The 20,609-nt window shown below is 41.8% G+C and overlaps 2 protein-coding genes across 2 annotated transcripts in view; one reads left to right on the plus strand and one right to left on the minus strand.

Annotated features, from left to right (window-relative positions):
* LOC146504154 (C5a anaphylatoxin chemotactic receptor 1-like) overlaps positions 1 to 20,609 on the minus strand; it is a 180,802-nt gene that overhangs the window by 147,168 nt on the left and 13,025 nt on the right. The gene's annotated exons all lie outside the window — the stretch shown is intronic.
* LOC146504166 (uncharacterized) lies at positions 495 to 6,849 on the plus strand. Its single transcript, XM_085130721.1, has 3 exons — positions 495 to 1,076; positions 1,420 to 1,584; positions 1,709 to 6,849. The coding sequence occupies exons 1-3, from the start codon at positions 888 to 890 to the stop codon at positions 2,006 to 2,008; spliced, it is 654 nt and encodes a 217-aa protein (XP_084986847.1). The 5' UTR covers positions 495 to 887; the 3' UTR covers positions 2,009 to 6,849.

Here is a 20,609-nt window from a genome sequence, read left to right on the forward strand (position 1 = left end):
GCATGGGGTGGGAGATGTTGTCCAACAGGGATGACAGCTTAGCCACCATTCTCCTGTCACCCACCACCTACACAGGGTCCAGAGGGCATACTAGAACAGAGCTGGCCCTTGGGATCAGCCTGTTCAGTCTCTTTCTTTCCCCAGCAGAGATCCTGCGCCCCAGCAGACCACACCGTAAAAGATGGCTGAGGTCACCACAGAGTCATAAAAGGTCTTCAGGAGTGGGCCCTTCACTCCAAAAGACCTGAGCGTCCGCTGCAGGTACAGCCTGCTCTGCCCTTTTTTGTAGAGAGCATCTGAATTGCGAGTCCAGTCCAGTACCTGTAGCTATTACACTCACATGTAGGGGATCTGTGCTCTCAGCAGGAATCTTTTGCAGCCGTGTCTGTGTGTGGTGGGGTGAGAGTATAAAGCACAAAAGCAGACCAGCACTTCAACTTCCTCTGGGTGGTGACAGAGCAACATAAACAGGGACTGAACAGTCGGTGAGTTAATACTAAAGCTACATTGTAAATTTAGATGAAAAAAAAAAAGACTCAGCTCTTCTTAAATAAGCTGTAGGATTTTAGTGAGTCGTAAAAATGTTTTTGATCAAAAATCTGTCTCAAAACACTAAACTATACCCTATACTTCACAGTTTTAAGGAATCATGGATATCAGTGATGATTATTACACATTTCCTACAATTATTGAGTCTACCTAAAAATGCGTGACATTTCTAAATGTAGTCACATCCCTATGAAACATGTTTGATTATCACCTGTAGTCACAGCTGGTGATAAAGTAATTAAAATCTCCAGCTTGCATGTGACAGCACTGCAGTTATTAATATTTAAAAATGGGGCATTCTGCATGATTAGTACTTTTTGGTACTCAAGTGTATTTTGATGCTAATATTTCAGGACATTGCGCTTGTTACGTTTTCATTTTCACCCCGGTTCTTTTTATTCCTCGGGCCTCCAGAGACGACACCGGAACTCAATATTTATTTCACAAAACCTTTATTCATCTTCAGTTACGCATGCACCTTCCAGAAGGGGAGATGTACAGGGCTCTGCAAGCATTCAGGGACAAGGGTAACAGACTTCTCTCTTTCCTATCTGTTCCATACAGTCCTAGCATCCCCCAACTGTAGCTTCCTGTCTCCTTTTATAACAGGCAGACCCCCAGTGTCAATAAATTCCTCTCCCTCTACACAATTACACACACTCTCAGGCCTATAGCTAAACCAAACTAAAACACAAACATTCACAAATCCTTCCCTATTCCTCTGATCTATAGCTGGACCCTCTCATCTAAGCAAATTTAAGCACATTAGATTCTAATAATTGTTTTCTCCTACTCACATGCTGCATTGTCGAAGCTCTCTGGCCTTCCGGTTAGAATGACCGCTCAGTGTTTTATTCTGATCTGTTGCAGAACGATGACCCGGGTCCTCCGCGCTGTGCTGCCAGCACTCCTCCTCTGACATCTCCAAGCAGAAGTTCGGTCATCCCCATCAGAGGAGAGCAACAGCCAATCAGACTCTGGTTAGAGTCCAACTCTCTCAGCTGTTTCTCAGACATGCTGAGTGAACTCTCACAGGTCAAATGCACAAACCCGTCATCTGTACTTTGTCTTCCCCCTGCAGAGGAAAGGGGGGGGGGGGACTGATCTTGGGACTGATCCCATCTCTCTGTATTCTGGTGTGTCTCGTGTGTGTCTCCAGCCCATGAAGGTCCAGCAGGACTTGTTCGAGGAGCGCTCGAGTCTCCTGACCAGCTTCCTGTCCAGCAGCATTGCAGAGACCCAAGAAGTGCCTGACCACCCCCCACTCACTTTGGTTCCTGTGGAGACCAGACATTTGGATCACATGATCATCCCGGAAGTGGTCCGGATGGCGAGAGACTCTGGAGCAGAGCAGCAGCAGCGGAGGAGCCGGCAGAGGCGATGGAGATGCAGGTTCTCCAGACTCAGACGCCACCGGCCAGCCCGCGGTGAGAAGGAGTCACATGGTGGAGACACGTGATCTCTCTCCATTCACAGCACGCCAGCAGTCGACTCAAGGTGGCCATTCAGGTTACAGAGACAACGATCACCTGACCTCCTACGGGACCCATCAGGCAGACTTTACTGTAAAAGCTGCGGCTGAGGAGGGCTATGTGATGCGGTCACGTGTGGGTGATTGGAGCTCAGTTTGGGCCTGTGCTAACATCAGCGGCTCTCTGACTTTTTCAGCCTGCGTGCAGTGTCCTCTGCAGCCAGGAGAGGGCGCTGTATCAGTTTGTACTTAACAGACTGAGAGCTGAGTCGTTCTCTTTATGTATTAGGAAGTTTGATCACACGTGTTTGAATGTGAATAACTCACAAATGGTCAAAAATGTTTTTATGATATTTTAATGTTTCCAATGAGTCTAATCTGATATCTCACATCAGTAACCTTCTCTAACCTGTCAGTTCAAATACTCGATGAAGCTCACACAGCTAAAGGAGGAAGGTGTCACGTGCGTGTGACTCAGTAACAGGTAACCCGCTGCGTTGTTCCTGCGGATGTGTTTAAATAAAGTTAGAAGAGACTAAGTGACAGAGAGCCGGCTTCAGTGACGACTCTGGGATTACACTTTAGATTATACAAACGATGACATCATAGAAACACGACGCTGTGAAGATTAAATTGAAGTAAACAAGCTGCAACATGTAGAACAAATCAAACTGTGAACACAGTGGGTCACATTTAAACGTAGGCACCTCATTTGTCAGTTCTACTTGTCTTGGCGCCACCTGCTGGGACAGTGTAACGTGCTCTTCCTGTCGCTCTGTCAGCACTAATGCTGCATTTCCTGTGAGGTCTTCATAATAAAAGTCATGTGATGAAGTTCATAGTACTGCAAACGTAAGAGTACTGCACTACTTCCATCAGTTATCACTTTGTATTTGTTTGGAAGCTGTATGAACACTTTTATAAACGTGTTATTCATATAAAGACACTTGTAAACATATCTGCAGTAACACACACGTGTGTATTTATGGGAGTGTTTCCCAGTAGCCACAGTGTTCCAGTAAAGCTGCTGTTGAGGACAGACTGGCCTCACTGGTTTGTGTTAATGAAACCTCCGTCTGCTCATGTTCCTGTACAGATTTGTGATGTGTTATTAAACTGCTGGTTTGCTGCAAACTGATTGGTTCAGAGCTGTCATGCCTTATCCAATATTTCCTCTTATTTTGAAAAGATTCCTCTTAATGGTTTGGCAGAATGTGATGCAGACCGAGCAGCAGATAGCAGCAGGTATTCAAACATTTTGCAGGGAAATCTTAGAGAGAAACTGTTTCCTCTGAGGGAAGGGTCATCGTGTCAGAGTGTGGACAGCCTCTCACATCAAAGAAGCTGAATCAATCAGATCTGAGAGCAAACTCGAACACAAAGATCACATCCAACTTTATTTATTCAGACTTTATTCAGCGGGCAGGTTGGTGTTCTGCACCATTTAGTGAAGTCTCTTCAGAGGTGTTTTTTGAAAAGTCCAAACGCATTCTCAAAGCGTTCATGTTTAATGAGCTATCAACTTGTGAAGTCTAAAACATACAATTTCATTTTCACACACAGTTTTCTGCTGTTGCTGCAGGTTTAAATAGCATTTCGTTTTCATTCAAGCAGCTTTTAGCTTCCTGTAGTCTGCTGCTCCTGTGCTGGCATCCTCACACTGTGAGTAGGAGATGATTTTATTTTCCAAATATCTGAACTTTTAAATTTTCACTTCATTCAAAGCCACCCAGGACCGTATTAGGACCTTTGGTGGGCCTAATCCAGCCCCCGGGCTGCATGTTTGACTCTGTCAGGGTTTTATTTTAATTGTGTTTTATGTGTGGCGTCCATCGTGACCATATAGCTCAGTCGACTGCGCCATCCTGTGGTCACGTATCATATCTCAGGCAGTAACTGGCTGTGTGACTCAGCTTCTTCTCCTTGCCTGAACCAAAACAGGACACACTCAGAGACACAACATGAGAAAGGCTGAAATGAAGCTGAACGATTCTCTATTCTAGTTTTGCGTTGTTGAATCACTGCCTGCAGCTGGCAGACAAATAAAAAGTGCTCAGAGTTACCACCACTTCTACTTGAGTAAATGTACTCAGTTACTTTTTCTTACTTCCTGTGAGCTTTGTGTGACAGTAGAACATGAAATCAATCTGCAGCTGTACTCACTGTGCGACTGTTTCCTGTCAGGTGATCATAAAACTGTCCGATCAGGTGACGGCGTGTCTGTCAGACCCGCGGCGCCCCGGCTCGTCCTTCGCTGGCCACGTCAACTCTCAGACTCTCAAACAAACAACAACCTGAAGCACTGAGATAATTTACAGCAAATTAAAGTTTTACTTGAAGCGAGTGTAAATGATCGTGTTTAAAGAAAGTTTAAAAACCTTCCAAAATGAGCTGAAGCTATCAGCAGTGAAGGAACAGCCGATATTGCTTTACTACATCTGAAACCTCTTAAACCTCTGAGGTTGTCTGACTGCATTTGTGTCTGCAGGATGACATCAAGGCGTATGAGATGCAGGTCAAGTTTCTGAACTCTGAGATCTACCAGCTGACCATACGGTGGAGGAAAAGCTCTGAGCAGGAAAAGGCCTTGATGGTGAAGGTTGGTCTGACACCATTTCTGTTCATCAAGGCTCTATTTTGGGTCCTGCCTTATTCGCACTCTATTTGTTGCCATTGGGTTCCATATTCTTGCAGTACAACATATCATTCCACTGCTTTGCTGATGATTTGCATATTTATCCGCCTTCAAAAGCAGGGTCAGACCGTCCCCAGCTCTTATAACGCTGCCTTGATGACATCAAACAGTGGACGCCGTTAAATTTTCTTAAGCTAAATGAAAATAAAAATGAAGTTGTCATTTTCGGCAACTTTGTCAATAATCACATCAATAGCGCTCTGGGCCCCCTTTCCTCCTTTTGTAAAACACGTGTAAAAAACCTCGGTGTCTACCTTGATGGTTCTTATAAATTGAATAAGCAGGTGAGTGCAGTAGTCCAGTCTTGCTTCTTTCAGTTAAGACAGCTAGCCAAGGTAAAGCCATACCTCCCGGCTAATGTCTTTGAATGTGTTATTCACCTTGTCCTTACTTGCAGATTGAACTACTGCAATTCATTGTATTTTGGTCTCGACCAGGCCTCCATTCATCGTCTTCAGATGGTCCAAAATGCAGCTGCTCGCCTGCTAACTGGTACCAAACGGAGAGAGCATATAACCCCAGTTTTAGCTTCTCTACACTGGCTTCCTGTCTCCTACAGGATCCAATTTAAACTTTTACTTTTTGTTTTTAAGTCGCTTAACGCCTGAGCCCCTTCTTACCTGTCTGAGTTCCCTTCTGTTTATGCTCCATGAAAAACCATGAGATCTAGCTCAAAATCAATGATGTCCATCCCACGGACTGATCTCAAATCTCGTGGTGATAGAGCCTTCTCTGTGGCAGGTCACAGACTTTGGAATAGTCTTCCCCTAAATATTAGATCTGCACAAACACTTGATCAATTTAAATGACTACTAAAGGCACATTTTTATGCCCTGGCTTTTAATGCACTATGACCCAAGCATTTTGGTCTTATTTAGTAGTCTAAGTTATTGTTTTCACTCTTTTATTGTCCTATCATTGTTTTATATTGTTATTATTGTTTTACATTGTTCCTTTTTAATGGCATTTTTATATTGTTAAGCACTTTGTGCAGCATCGTCTGTCTGGAAATGGGCTATATAAATAAATTTGACATTGACCTTTGACCTTGACCTGAGTCCTGTGCTTGTGTGAAATAAGCCATAGTTTTTGTATTTTTAAATATTAACCCAATTTAATTGAGACAGTATTTTGTATTATTTCACTTTCAATGTGAAAAATGTTGTGAAAAAAAATAAAATGTGGTTTAGTAGACAGCATGACCCCTTTCAGACTCACCCTTGTTCGCTTCAATGTAAAATAGTACAACTGCCTTCATTAAGCTGCATCATTTAAAAATGGTATCAGACAAGGTTAACAGTTCATCTGCATATTTTAATTCAACTTCTGGAGGATGCTTTTATGAATGACTCCCTTTTCCCAAGTCAAGGTTTTAATAGAGGTCACAGGAACAGCGCTGTTGTTTTGGATGCTGGAAACATGTTTTCTTTTACACTAACTGAGCTCAGTGTCTCAGTAACAGTACCGCCTCATTGCTCTTTGCAGTGATTTTGTTTTATTCACCAAAGATAAAATAACATGCCAAAGACCAGCCAGTAAAAACACTGTAGAAATCACCAGTTAATCTTTGTATATTTGCTACTCCTCCATCGAAGGTCTCATCAATAAAATATGAATGATGAAAAAGACATGACAGATAACATAATCTGATATTAAGAACAAAACATATTGTCTCTTATCAAGCCTATTTAATCTGGAAGAATTAGCATTTGGCATTTGAGAAGGAAGTTACTGATGAATGTAAACGTTGAGTAAAGGGACCTCTAGTGGCTGTCAGTCCCCATACAGGTAAACACTGCATTTGTTTTAATGAAGAGTAAGAGCTTAGAATTTGTGTTTAAAACCAGGGAAACCAATATAAATAGGTCTATGACTTAAAAAATAAACTTCAAAATAACCTTATCAGAAAGACTTTAAAACCCCCCAAAAACATCAAAAGACTGGCTTCTAATCACCGATGTTGCTTAAATGCAATCTTTGGCCTGAATCTAGTTCTGCATGACACTAAAATCAAGAGGTTTTATCCTGTGCACAGTGCTACGGCCACTCAGCATATTCACATTTGTTACAAGAATAATCTGTTAAAGCCACATATTATTCTTACAATTATGGCTTTTTTTAAGAGTATTAAAGTTATATAAAAAATTAACAGTGTAAATGCAAATTCCTTGCTGACAGTTTAACCAAAAGGCATTTCCACTGGAAATTTTCCGACAAATGTGATATCCTCAGCATAACCATGTATAATATCCACAAAACTTAAAAAGAGGTTATACACACACAATACGGTAATATTATGTTGAAGCACAGTACGTATCACTCCGCGAGGCTCCTTCCTCTGATAGCCGCAATGCTCCGACAATCCATCAAGTGGTGCGGGTTCATAGCTTAGCAAAGTCGTACTAAAACATTTGACAGATTTTCGAGCGCCGTCTACCACATAAAATTGTTTCGAGGTCAGTAAACACAACCAGAATTCATACATAAGGCACACGGGATTATAAGGGCTTTTATTCTCAAAGCATTTCATGTGGCCTTAAAGCTCTTAGCTATAAACTTTGGCGTGTAACTGCGAGGAATTTATTGACAGCCTGTCATAATATGATGAGTAAGAGCTGCCTCAGCCAGATAAACAGGAAGTCACAGTTAAGCCTGGGGAGGACAGTCCCCCCCCCCCCCCCCCCCCCCCGACTGAACAATAGAATTAGTAAAACTACTGGAGAGGGGTGACACAGGGCAGCCCCCCCACTTCCTCTATATAGGTGTGTGTATGAGGACAGATCCTCAGATCCACTTGATGCTTGCTGTGACTGCATGTAGTGTGATCTCCCAATGCACATTGGTAAAGCTTGGATGAAAAATACTCCAGTATCACTACCTCTGATGACCTCTAGAAATGTTTATTAATATCTTTAAAATGATAGCAGCACAAACGAAAATTTTTGCAGCATAAACCAGCACAAATGTAGCACAAACGTTTGACATCAATTTTGTTTGATTTGGGCAATGTGGGGAGGCTGGTTGACCTTTTGACCTTTACATTTTCATCAATATCTTTAAAACAGAAGCAGCACAAACAACAATTTTAGCAGCACATACCAGCACAAACGTAGCACAGTTGATTGACACCCATTTTGTTTGATTTAATTAATGTGGGGAGGGGGGGGGCTGGTTGACCTCTGATGACCTCTAGAAATTTTTATTAATATCTTTAAAATGATAGCGGCACAAACAAAAAATTTTGCAGCACAAGCCAGCACAAATGTAGCACAAACGTTTGATACCACTTTTGTTGGATTTGAAGAAGGTGGGGGGGCCAACTTCACTCACATAGGTTTAAGAGGTTTCAGATGTAGTAAAGCAATATCGGTTGTTCCTTCACTGCTGATAGCTTCAGCTCATTTTGGAAGGTTTTTAAACTTTCTTTAAACACGATCATTTACACTCGCTTCAAGTAAAACTTTAATTTGCTGTAAATTATCTCAGTGCTTCAGGTTGTCGTTTGTTTGAGAGTCTGAGAGTTGACGTGGCCAGCGAAGGACGAGCCGGGGCACCGCGGGTCTGACAGACACGCCGTCACCTGATCGGACAGTTTTATGATCACCTGACAGGAAACAGTCGCACAGTGAGTACAGCTGCAGATTGATTTCATGTTCTACTGTCACACAAAGCTCACAGGAAGTAAGAAAAAGTAACTGAGTACATTTACTCAAGTAGAAGTGGTGGTAACTCTGAGCACTTTTTATTTGTCTGCCAGCTGCAGGCAGTGATTCAACAACGCAAAACTAGAATAGAGAATCGTTCAGCTTCATTTCAGCCTTTCTCATGTTGTGTCTCTGTGATTGTGTCCTGTTTTGGTTCAGGCAAGGAGAAGAAGCTGAGTCACACAGCCAGTTACTGCCTGAGATATGACACGTGACCACAGGATGGCGCAGTCGACTGAGCTATATGGTCACGATGGACGCCACACATAAAACACAATTAAAATAAAACCCTGACAGAGTCAAACATGCAGCCCGGGGGCTGGATTAGGCCCACCAAAGGTCCCAATATGGTCCTGGGTGGCTTTGAATGAAGTGAAAATTTAAAAGTTCAGATATTTGGAAAATAAAATCATCTCCTACTCACAGTGTGAGGATGCCAGCACAGGAGCAGCAGACTACAGGAAGCTAAAAGCTGCTTGAATGAAAACGAAATGCTATTTAAACCTGCAGCAACAGCAGAAAACTGTGTGTGAAAATGAAATTGTATGTTTTAGACTTCACAAGTTGATAGCTCATTAAACATGAACGCTTTGAGAATGCGTTTGGACTTTTCAAAAAACACCTCTGAAGAGACTTCACTAAATGGTGCAGAACACCAACCTGCCCGCTGAATAAAGTCTGAATAAATAAAGTTGGATGTGATCTTTGTGTTCGAGTTTGCTCTCAGATCTGATTGATTCAGCTTCTTTGATGTGAGAGGCTGTCCACACTCTGACACGATGACCCTTCCCTCAGAGGAAACAGTTTCTCTCTAAGATTTCCCTGCAAAATGTTTGAATACCTGCTGCTATCTGCTGCTCGGTCTGCATCACATTCTGCCAAACCATTAAGAGGAATCTTTTCAAAATAAGAGGAAATATTGGATAAGGCATGACAGCTCTGAACCAATCAGTTTGCAGCAAACCAGCAGTTTAATAACACATCACAAATCTGTACAGGAACATGAGCAGACGGAGGTTTCATTAACACAAACCAGTGAGGCCAGTCTGTCCTCAACAGCAGCTTTACTGGAACACTGTGGCTACTGGGAAACACTCCCATAAATACACACGTGTGTGTTACTGCAGATATGTTTACAAGTGTCTTTATATGAATAACACGTTTATAAATGTGTTCATACAGCTTCCAAACAAATACAAAGTGATAACTGATGGAAGTAGTGCAGTACTCTTACGTTTGCAGTACTATGAACTTCATCACATGACTTTTATTATGAAGACCTTACAGGAAATGCAGCATTAGCGCTGACAGAGCGACAGGAAGAGCACGTTACACTGTCCCAGCAGGTGGCGCCAAGACAAGTAGAACTGACAAATGAGGTGCCTACGTTTAAATGTGACCCACTGTGTTCACAGTTTGATTTGTTCTACATGTTGCAGCTTGTTTACTTCAATTTAATCTGCACAGCGTCGTGTTTCTATGATGTCATCGTTTGTGTAATCTAAAGTGTAACCCCAGAGTCGTCACTGAAGCCGGCTCTCTGTCACTTAGTCTCTTCTAACTTTATTTAAACACATCCGCAGGAACAACGCAGCGGGTTACCTGTTACTGAGTCACACACACGTGACACCTTCCTCCTTTAGCTGTGTGAGCTTCATCGAGTATTTGAACTGACAGGTTACTGATGTGTATAGGAATTTCTTCTACCTAGGTATTTAATCGCATTATGTTATTGTATTAACATGTCTGACACTCATACTTGAGACAAATGGTAGGGGGTGTAGCAAAGATGTTGGGGAAACAGGAACTCCAGAGGACCAGTCTTTTGTCTCTTGAGGACTCTGGGAAGTCGCAAGGGAGTGTGAACTTTAAGGTGTGAAACAGCTGTGTACTGCTTTTTGTTCCTGGAGAAGGTATTTAACTGAGAGGCATGCTAGGCTCAGTGAGACTCTGCTGACCGTCTGTCCCGCGGCCATGGAGGGCTCCACAAGCTTGTTTGTCTGTTCTGTGTGTGCATGGATTAAAAGAATGTTAGCTACCGCTCACCGCTCGTCTGCAGGCTTTATTTAAGTGGAAAAACTTCCACAACAGATGTGAGATATCAGATTAGACTCGTTGGAAACATTAAAATATCATAAAAACATTTTTGACCATTTGTGAGTCCTTCACATTCAAACACGTGTGATCAAACTTCCTAATACATAAAGAGAACGACTCAGCTCTCAGTCTGTTAAGGACAAACTGATACAGCGCCCTCTCCTGGCTGCAGAGGACACTGCACGCAGGCTGAAAAAGTCAGAGAGCCGCTGATGTTAGCACAGGCCCAAACTGAGCTCCAATCACCTACAGGCGACCGCATCACATGGCCCTCCTCAGCCGCAGCTTTTACAGTAAAGTCTGCCTGACGGGTCCCGTAGGAGGTCAGGTGATCGTTGTCTCTGTAACCTGAATGGCCACCTTGAGTCAACTGCTGGCGTGCTGTGAATGGAGAGAGATCACGTGTCTCCACCATGTGACTCCTTCTCACCGCGGGCTGGCCGGTGGCGTCTGAGTCTGGAGAACCTGCATCTCGATCGCCTCCGCCAGCTCCTCCGCTGCTGCTGCTCAGCTCCAGAGTCTCTCGCCATCCGGACCACTTCCGGGATGATCATGTGATCCAAATGTCTGGTCTCCACCGGAACCAAAGTGAGTGGGGGGTGGTCAGGCACTTCCTGGGTCTCTGCGATGCTGCTGGACAGGAAGCTGGTCAGGAGACTCGAGCGCTCCTCGAACAAGTCCTGCTGGACCTTCATGGACTGGTAAAGTACAGTCTCTTTGCATCCGGACGCAATCTGTGTCTATGCCGTCCTTTTTCTTTTCAGCTGCTTTTAAGTATGGTTCGTAGCAATCTTCCAACACAGTGTTTGTTTTGATTGGTGCCGCGCTCCCACAATGCATTGCGGCGTTACGTCAACTCCAAAGCCCCATTCGAAGTGGGCTGAGCTAAGATCAAAGACACAGAAGACGCCACAAACTTAAAAGGATTTAAGTTCAAATCGAGCCCATAAATACCCCTCTGTAACGTTTTCGAGCGCTAGCTTTAACAAAGAGACAACAAGTTATCAGCAAATAAATAAATATTAAAAAGCAATGGGCAATAAACCATCAACGAGAATAGATACAGAAAATGTCAGGAGTGACTCCACTCCTGTAAATGAAGTGAGGCCACTGCTAGACGAACTGCTAAATAATGTTACACATGAGCAGTGGCAACAGTTTCGGTCTGGGCACGCCGAAAATGTCACCACGGAAAGGCCCTCAAATGAAACACAGACCGAGGATTATGCACAGCTGGTAAATCTCATTCAAGATCTGATTTTACAGGAAACAATAGAGAACGTAAACAACACAGTAAAAAATTCCTCCACCACAAAGATTAATGTTGATCGTTCCAATAATGTCGACGTTAAAAAACTTTACGTCTTCAATGAAATAGAGGAGACAGAGACATCTCCTGAACTTACACGGACCTCCAACACCGTTGACCCCAGACAGGAAATGCGACCTCTTATTTCACAGCAAACAACAGACAACGTGAACAACACAGTAGAAAATTCTTCTGGTCCCACAAATATTAATGTTAATATTAGCAAGAATGCCAAGGTTGATAAAGTTAACCTCTTCAATGAAGTAAAGGAGACAGAGATATCTCCTGAACTTACACAGACCTCTAACACAGTTGACCCCAACACAAAAGTGCCAGCTGTTATTTCACAGAAAACAACAGACAACATAAAAAACATAGTAAAACATTCCTCTGGTCCCACAAATATTAATGTCAATAATAGCAAGAATGTCGCGGTTCATAACCTCTTCAATGAAGTAAAGGAGACAGAGATATCTCCTGAACTCACACAGACCTCTAACACAGTTGACCCCAGACAGGAAATGCGACCTCTTATTTCACAGCAAACAACAAACAACGTGAACAACACAGTAGAAAATTCTTCTGGTCCCACAAATATTAATGTTAATATTAGCAAGAATGTCACGGTTATTCATGTTCACCTCCATAAAAACCCGAGATTCAATGAGGAGCCCAGAACTCCAACAGCCAAGAAAGACCGTGACGACACTCACGCTGCAGGTGAAGCAGGAACCTCTGCTCAACATGAAGCCAGCATGCAAAATCAATCCAAAGAATGCCCTTCGGCAGCAAAGGATGAATTGTCTCAAAACAAAGAAAAATACAGATTTTTTGTGGAGACATGTATGGAAGAACTAGTTAATTGGGTTGTAAAAAAATCAGGCAAAGACATCAGTCTGGAAAGAGTTTGGGCCATCTATAGCAGGCTTAGCAAAAAAATCTGGGCTACAATCAGGGATGAAATTGATAAAATCCCGTTAAGGAAGTTCAAAAACTTCCACAAGGTGATTTTCAAAGCCCTGTGTGGAGAGTGGAAAGAGCCAGAAGCAGTTCTGCGATACAGGGAATTAAATGACCCAACAGTTGATGATGCGATTATTAGAATTTTCACACAGGAGGTAGCCAAACTATTGAAGAAACCAAGTCGCATATGTCGGTTTTTTCTCATCTATATGCCGATGCTTTCGTTTCACCAGGAGACAAAACAAGGTTGATGTACTGTAGAAAAAAATCGTGATATCGACTAAAAAACATTTGTAGAAAATTGGGATCTTAACTTGGGAAATTTGAAAATTATATAGTTTTGAAACCCCCTGACCAGTCGAGGCAGATGGCTGTCCCCTCACAGAGCCCGGTTCTGTCGGAGGTTTCTTCCTGTTAAAAGGGAGTTTTTCCTCCCCGATGTCGCCTTGTGCTTGCTCAGAGGGGTTTGTTTGTTGGGGGTTTCTTTTTTAATAACTTTTTAAAAAAATGAACATCAATAAAAGTTATTAAATTTTACTCTCTGATTTCTGTTTGTTTTCATTTTCTGTACATTGAATAAATACATGTGTTATTTGTTATTCAGTTCAAACTGTGGGTAGAAAATGTTGTGCTGTCATGTGACGTGCTCGCTCATGTGTGTCTTTTCCTTGTTTTATATGGATTTCTCCTGTTTGTTATTTATTCCTGCTGACTAATCATATTTTATTCCTGCTCTTGGTGTGGAATTTACTTTTTTTTTTTTAAATGATCAGTGTTTTGAAATCAGATGTAATGAAGATGTGACCTTAATTTACAAAATCAACATCATGTTGGATTCAATACGAAGTGTGCAGATATAAGGTAGATCCATCCATCTTTGTGTACAGTTGACATACATTTGACACAAAGGTCCTATTTGTGAAGCAAAATAAAATAAAAGATTCTGTAAAATGAATGAAAATCTTTATATACAGAATATTTATGGACAAAAGCTGAAAAAGACATTTGAGGTAAATGCACATCCAGTAATTTTTTTTAAAAAGTCAGTTTTAGCATGTGACTATCATGCTGTCACTATACGCAACATGCACTTTACACGAGATCAGAATAAAACACTGAGCGGTCATTCTAACCGGAAGGCCAGAGAGCTTCGACAATGCAGCATGTGAGTAGGAGAAAACAATTATTAGAATCTAATGTGCTTAAATTTGCTTAGATGAGAGGGTCCAGCTATAGATCAGAGGAATAGGGAAGGATTTGTGAATGTTTGTGTTTTAGTTTGGTTTAGCTATAGGCTTGAGAGTGTGTGTAATTGTGTAGAGGGAGAGGAATTTATTGACACTGGGGGTCTGCCTGTTATAAAAGGAGACAGGAAGCTACAGTTGGGGGATGCTAGGACTGTATGGAACAGATAGGAAAGAGAGAAGTCTGTTACCCTTGTCCCTGAATGCTTGCACCTGTACATCTCCCCTTCTGGAAGGTGCATGCGTAACTGAAGATGAACAAAGGTTTTGTGAAATAAATATTGAGTTCCGGTGTCGTCTCTGGAGGCCCGAGGAATAAAAAGAACCGGGGTGAAAATGAAAACGTAACAAGCGCAATGTCCTGAAATATTTGCATCAAAATACACTTCAAGTACCAAAAAGTACTAATCGTGCAGAATGCCCCATTTTTAAATATTAATAACTGCAGTGCTGTCACATGCAAGCTGGAGATTTTAATTACTTTATCACCAGCTGTGACTACAGGTGATAATCAAACATGTTTCATAGGGATGTGACTACATTTAGAAATGTCACGCATTTTTAGGTAGACTCAATAATTGTAGGAAATGTGTAATAATCATCACTGATATCCATGATTCCTAAAACTGTGAAGTATAGGGTATAGTTTAGTGTTTTGAGACAGATTTTTGATCAAAAACATTTTTACGACTCACTAAAATCCTACAGCTTATTTAAGAAGAGCTGAGTCTTTTTTTTTTCATCTAAATTTACAATGTAGCTTTAGTATTAACTCACCGACTGTTCAGTCCCTGTTTATGTTGCTCTGTCACCACCCAGAGGAAGTTGAAGTGCTGGTCTGCTTTTGTGCTTCATACTCTCACCCCACCACACACAGACACGGCTGCAAAAGATTCCTGCTGAGAGCACAGATCCCCTACATGTGAATGTAATAGCTACAGGTACTGGACTGGACTCGCAATTCAGATGCTCTCTACAAAAAAGGGCAGAGCACGCTGTACCTGCAGCGGACGTTCAGGTCTTTTGGAGTGAAGGGCCCACTCCTGAAGACCTTTTATGACTCTGTGGTGACCTCAGCCATCTTTTACGGTGTGGTCTGCTGGGGCGCAGGATCTCTGCTGGGGAAAGAAAGAGACTGAACAGGCTGATCCCAAGGGCCAGCTCTGTTCTAGTATGCCCTCTGGACCCTGTGTAGGTGGTGGGTGACAGGAGAATGGTGGCTAAGCTGTCATCCCTGTTGGACAACATCTCCCACCCCATGCAGGAGACTCTGACAGGAATGAGCAGCTCCTTCAGTGGCAGGCTGCGGCACCCATGATGTTGGACGGAGTGATTTCGCAGGTCTTTCCTTCCAACTGCTGTAAGACTCTACAATATGGTCTCTGCAGAGGACCACACATGTGCAGACACACACACAGCATACAAAATTGTAACTCTCACCCCGTCTCCCTGCTGTGAAATGGCACCAAGTGCAATTTCCCCTATGTAACAAAATACTTTATTCTATTTGTATAGTATTTATTCTATTGTATATAGTCTTCTATTTTGTAGAGTATGTTATTCTGTTTATCTTATTCTATTCTTTTTTCTCTTCATTTTTTTTACTGCTTTTGTACTTCCTGCCGTGACTAAAAATTTCCCACGTGTGGGACAAATAAAAGTTTATCTCATCTAATGTTGGGAACTGCGATTACAAAATTAGAGAATGTGAAAACGCAATATTTAATGGCAAAATTTAAGTGTAATTTCACAGGAACTAATTAAGTTATTAGTCTTGAAGACTACTTAACAAAATGACAACAGAGCTTGCTTATCTCCTCTAATTGCTAGTTTCTCTCCAAGCTCAGTTTTTAGGAAATGTCAGAGTTTTTCCATCAAATAAAACAGGTTTGGCACTGAATCAAAAAAATCTGCAACCAATATTTCAGATTATCAAAGAATAACAGCTGAAGTAGTAACAACAGAGGACTATTTGGGGTTTGACAGCAATTTATCACCTGTGTCCAATCTCTCATATGGTTTTATGTACTGGAGCATGTTAATCCTTGACAGCCTCACAACATCATCATCAATTTTCTCTCATCTATCATGCATTCAAAATCTAAAGGGAAGTTAACTTAACAAAAACAATAATCACATTTCCCATTGAACGAGTATGATGAAGTCTAAATTTCTGTCACTTTTAACTTATGATCAGAACTAATATGAAAATAAATGTTAGTATCTGTTACAACACTTCCACTGATGTTGTGGTTTAAACTCATTTGTACCTAACCCTGGGATATGTGCCTATGTCGTTTCAGTTATTGAGTCCTGTCTCACTCCAAGAAAACAAAACTATAATGTCCAAAACAAATTGCAAGCGAATGTCTCTAAATGGTGCTTGAAGGAAAATTAGAGAAGCCGACCAGCAAACAAAAATGAAGTGTATGCACATAGAGCTCTAAATGTGTCTGGATACTTATCCAAACACTCAACGATCCAGCAGAAATTGTAGCAGCTGTTGCTCGCTCTTCTCTTCTCAGGGGTACCGGCAAGACGACAGGACACGGTCCATCTTGTAAAACTGAGAGAACGTCTACTCCCTAGAATGGAGGATTAACAGTGACTTGAAGGCTATCGAGTGCAAAAAATTCACAGTGGGCTCACTCAAGCTTGCTTTGCCTAAGCCAGAGGCCATGTGAGCTCATTCACGTTAAGCAACACCACAGTGTGCCGACTCAAATGCTGTTGAGGTTTACTTCTTCTTGACCTCACCTATCCTTTTGACATCCCAGCTGGAGAAAAGAGTCGGATGAGGCTGGAGTATTTTTCATCCATTCTTTATTACCAATGCAAAGTAAGTGGGGGGTGGGGGGGCTGCCCTGTGTCACCCCTCTCCAGTAGTTTTACTAATTCTATTGTTCAGTCTTACAAATCATTTCCTGTTCTTTTGATCTGCAGCCGCCCCCTGTTATCTAAGCACATTCTATTCTGTTGTTTTATTCGGCATAGCCCCGATTAGAGAACAGCTCTTAACACCGCGTTACATCATATGTCATGACATAATAACATACAGAAATTTAATAATAAGCATAAAATATGGAAGAATGGATAATAATGACTTTAAGGCTATGACGTGTAAAAATGTCAGTGAGTTCAAACAAGCTCGCTCTGCCAAAGCTGAAAGCCATGCGTGCTTAAACCTCCTCCCGCCCAAGTTGGCTACCAAGTTGACTGTCGTGAAAAAGTCGTGAAACAACAACATCGTAATACTTAAAGGCAACTGTAGCGCGTAGTGTATAAACCTTAATGTAACCGTACAGTGAACATCAGACATCAAATAAATTAATACTGGGTTACAGCACCATGCTAGTCTCTAATGTGCTTTATGCTAACTCAGTTTCCCACAATATTAAGTTTCTTAATAAAAACAAAGCATTTGCCTTCAATAACTCCTACCAGGGCTGGATGCTGGCCGGATGAGTGAGAGTGAGACAGTAGATCCGCAACCTCGGGAGCGGATACACCCTGTCTTTTCCCGGTTGCCAATCCCCGATAACAGCCGGTTAATATTAATGTTAGCTTAATGGCTAATACTAATGTTCAGAGCACATCACGTGAACGTTCTAAACGAGCTGGGTATGAATGAAACTCAAAGCCACGCCCACTGTGACATCACAGCACGTTTTCCTTTGAAGTTAAAGGCTTGTGAGGGCTTAAATACATGGTAACAACCACTGCACCAACAGCACCTAGCGTTGAAAACACATTTTAACAAAATTAATTTACTGATTCAGTAGGCTTATAAAAAACAATCTAAAGGTTTCACTATACCTTCTTTATCAATTAGGCAAGGCAACAACTAACTGTTCCTAGCGTTAAAGACACATTAAAAAAAAAAAAATTTATCAATTCAGTAGGCTTCTAAAAATTGACAACCCAATCTGTCTAGAAAAATGTGGCGCTCAGTATTCGGCCGCACAACTTCTTCAGATACTGATGGCTTTGAGGAGCTTGACAGCTGTTATTTTGAGCCTGATGGGTTCCTTTTACCGATTTTCGATTCCAGAGATGAACAGTTACCCACCTCTGAAACACCTGAGGTTCCCGAAAATCCCGAACCAAAAGACCAGTACAGTCATACAATTCCTTCAGATACTGATGTCTTTGATTGTACAGAATATTATTTTGAAGATGATGGGCCCGTTTTCCCGATTATTGATTCCGGAAATGAACAGTTACCCACCTCTGAAACAACTGAGGTTCCTACAAGTAGTGGTGTCTGTGAAAACCCCGAACCAAGAGACCAGTACAGTCATACAATTTCTTCGGATACTGATTTCTTTGAGTGTTTAGGATATTATTTAGACCCCGATGGGCTCCATTTCCCAATTATTGATTCTGAAGATGAACAGTTACCCACCTCTGAAACAACAGAGGTTCCAACAAGCAGTGTTTCTGTAAATGTCAATGAAAAGTGTCCCACCAATGAGAGTAACAGCATTGATTCAGTCAGTGCTGTCCTTCCTGAACCTTCAGATACTGATGAATCTGAGGAGAATTTTCAACAAGAGGAAAGAAAAACTATTTTTTCCCAAGTTCAAACAAGCCTTTCAGCTCTTTCTTCCTTTATTATGGCTCCAGTTGAGTCTGTGGGCCGGGGAGTCATTTCTGTCACTAGCCAAATCCTTAATATTGGTCGCGCACCATTTACCTCCCCCACTAGTGAAACTGAACCGCCACCCACTTCTGAAACAGCTGAGGTTCCTACAACCAGTGTTTCCGTAAACACCAATGAAAATGAACAGTCGACCATCCTCCTTACTGAACCATCAGACATTAATATAGGTGAAGAGAATTTTCAAAGAGAGGAAGCGGAAACTAGTACATCCAGAGTTCACGAAATGATTGCAGCTCTTTATTCCTCTTGTACAACTCCAGAGTCTATGAGCAAAAGAGAAACATCTGAGGTTCCCACACCCAGTGTTTCTCTAAACACAGATGAAAAAGAACAATCACCCACATCAAAACAATTTGTAGATTCGAGGGACCGGTATAATACACCCGACTGGGCATTCTTGTTTGAACCTGAAAACACAACAAGGGAACAAAGATTAAATTTGACACCTGAAAGTGAGGAAAGAAACGAACAGTCTCCCTCTGAAACAGCTGAGGTTCCCATAACCAGTGTTCATATGAACAACCTTGAACATGAACAGTCTTCCACCAGTGAAGCCCAGGTTCCCACAACCAGTGATAGTGAAAGACCTCAGCCAGGGGAAAGGTATTGTTTAAATGAAACAAACAACCCTCCTTCTCTAGCTAGTATTGGTTCAAAAATGTTTAAAGACAACTGGGTCATGAATAATGTACGCAGCTGGGCATCTTTCTTTAAACCTCGGAACACAAGGGACCAAGGGACTGTACAAAGATTCAATTTCACACCTGAAGGTCAGCAAAGAAACAAGCAGTCACCCTTTGAAACAGGTCAGGTTCCCCCAAGCAGTGGTTATATGAACAACTCCGAAGATGAAGACACTTCAACAAGTGAGAGTTAGAGCACTGATTTATTAGTTAGAGCACGGAGATGAGAGACAAGAGGGCAACACACCTGGGAGAAATCAGAGCCGACAGTACAGGGGAAACGTAAAGTGAACACACTCACATGAGAGGGGACCTTCAGAATAAGACAGGAAACTCACAGACAGAGAGAACTAGATGAGACACTAAACTTAGACAGATTCACATGCAGACAGTGTGACACCATAGACAGACAGAACACAGAAGTGGGACCAGGGCAGGCACAGAACAGAACCCTAACAAATGGCAAATAACAGAATACATACTCAGAATAACAAAAGCACAAAGAAACACAAAACACTGAGTCGGCAGACTCAGGACCATGACAAATGGTGTCCTTCCAGAACCTTCAGATATTAACAGATCTGAAGAGTATGAAAAAAACGAACAACATAAGTATTTTTTCCAGAGTTTACACAAACCTTTCAAATGAAATTCAATATCCATAGCATATAATGACATCACAACTATCCCCCAGCCAGTCGAAGCAGATGGCTGCTCCTATGAGTCTGGTTCTGCTGGAGGTTTCTCTCTGTTAAAGGTGAGTTTTTCCTCCCCACCGTCGCCTTAGTGCTTACTCATAGGAGATCATTTGATTGCTGGGGGTTTCTCTTTAATACTGTGTGGTTATAACCTTACAGTATAAAGAGCTTTGAAGTGCCTGTTGTAACTTGGCACTATTAGATACACTTCAATTGGCTTCAACTGACAAAACATTGAAAAAATAAAAAATCTATCAATCAATCAATAAATAATGGATTGTGTGTGTGTTTTTATTTTTCTATACCAGGGTAAGTGCTAAAGCTTAATGGGTTACAATTATAGCCCATAATTGTAAGAATAATATGTGGCTTTTAACAGATTATTCTTGTAACAAATGTGACTGTGCTGAGTGGCCGTGGCACTGTGCACAGGATAAAACCTCTTGATTTTAGTGTCATGTAGAACTAGATTCAGGCCAAAGATTGCATTTAAGCAACATCGGTGATTAGAAGCCAGTGTTTTGATCTTTTTG

The sequence above is a fragment of the Neolamprologus multifasciatus genome, chromosome 14, assembly GCF_963576455.1.
Source record: "Neolamprologus multifasciatus chromosome 14, fNeoMul1.2, whole genome shotgun sequence".
NCBI lineage: Eukaryota > Metazoa > Chordata > Actinopteri > Cichliformes > Cichlidae > Neolamprologus > Neolamprologus multifasciatus.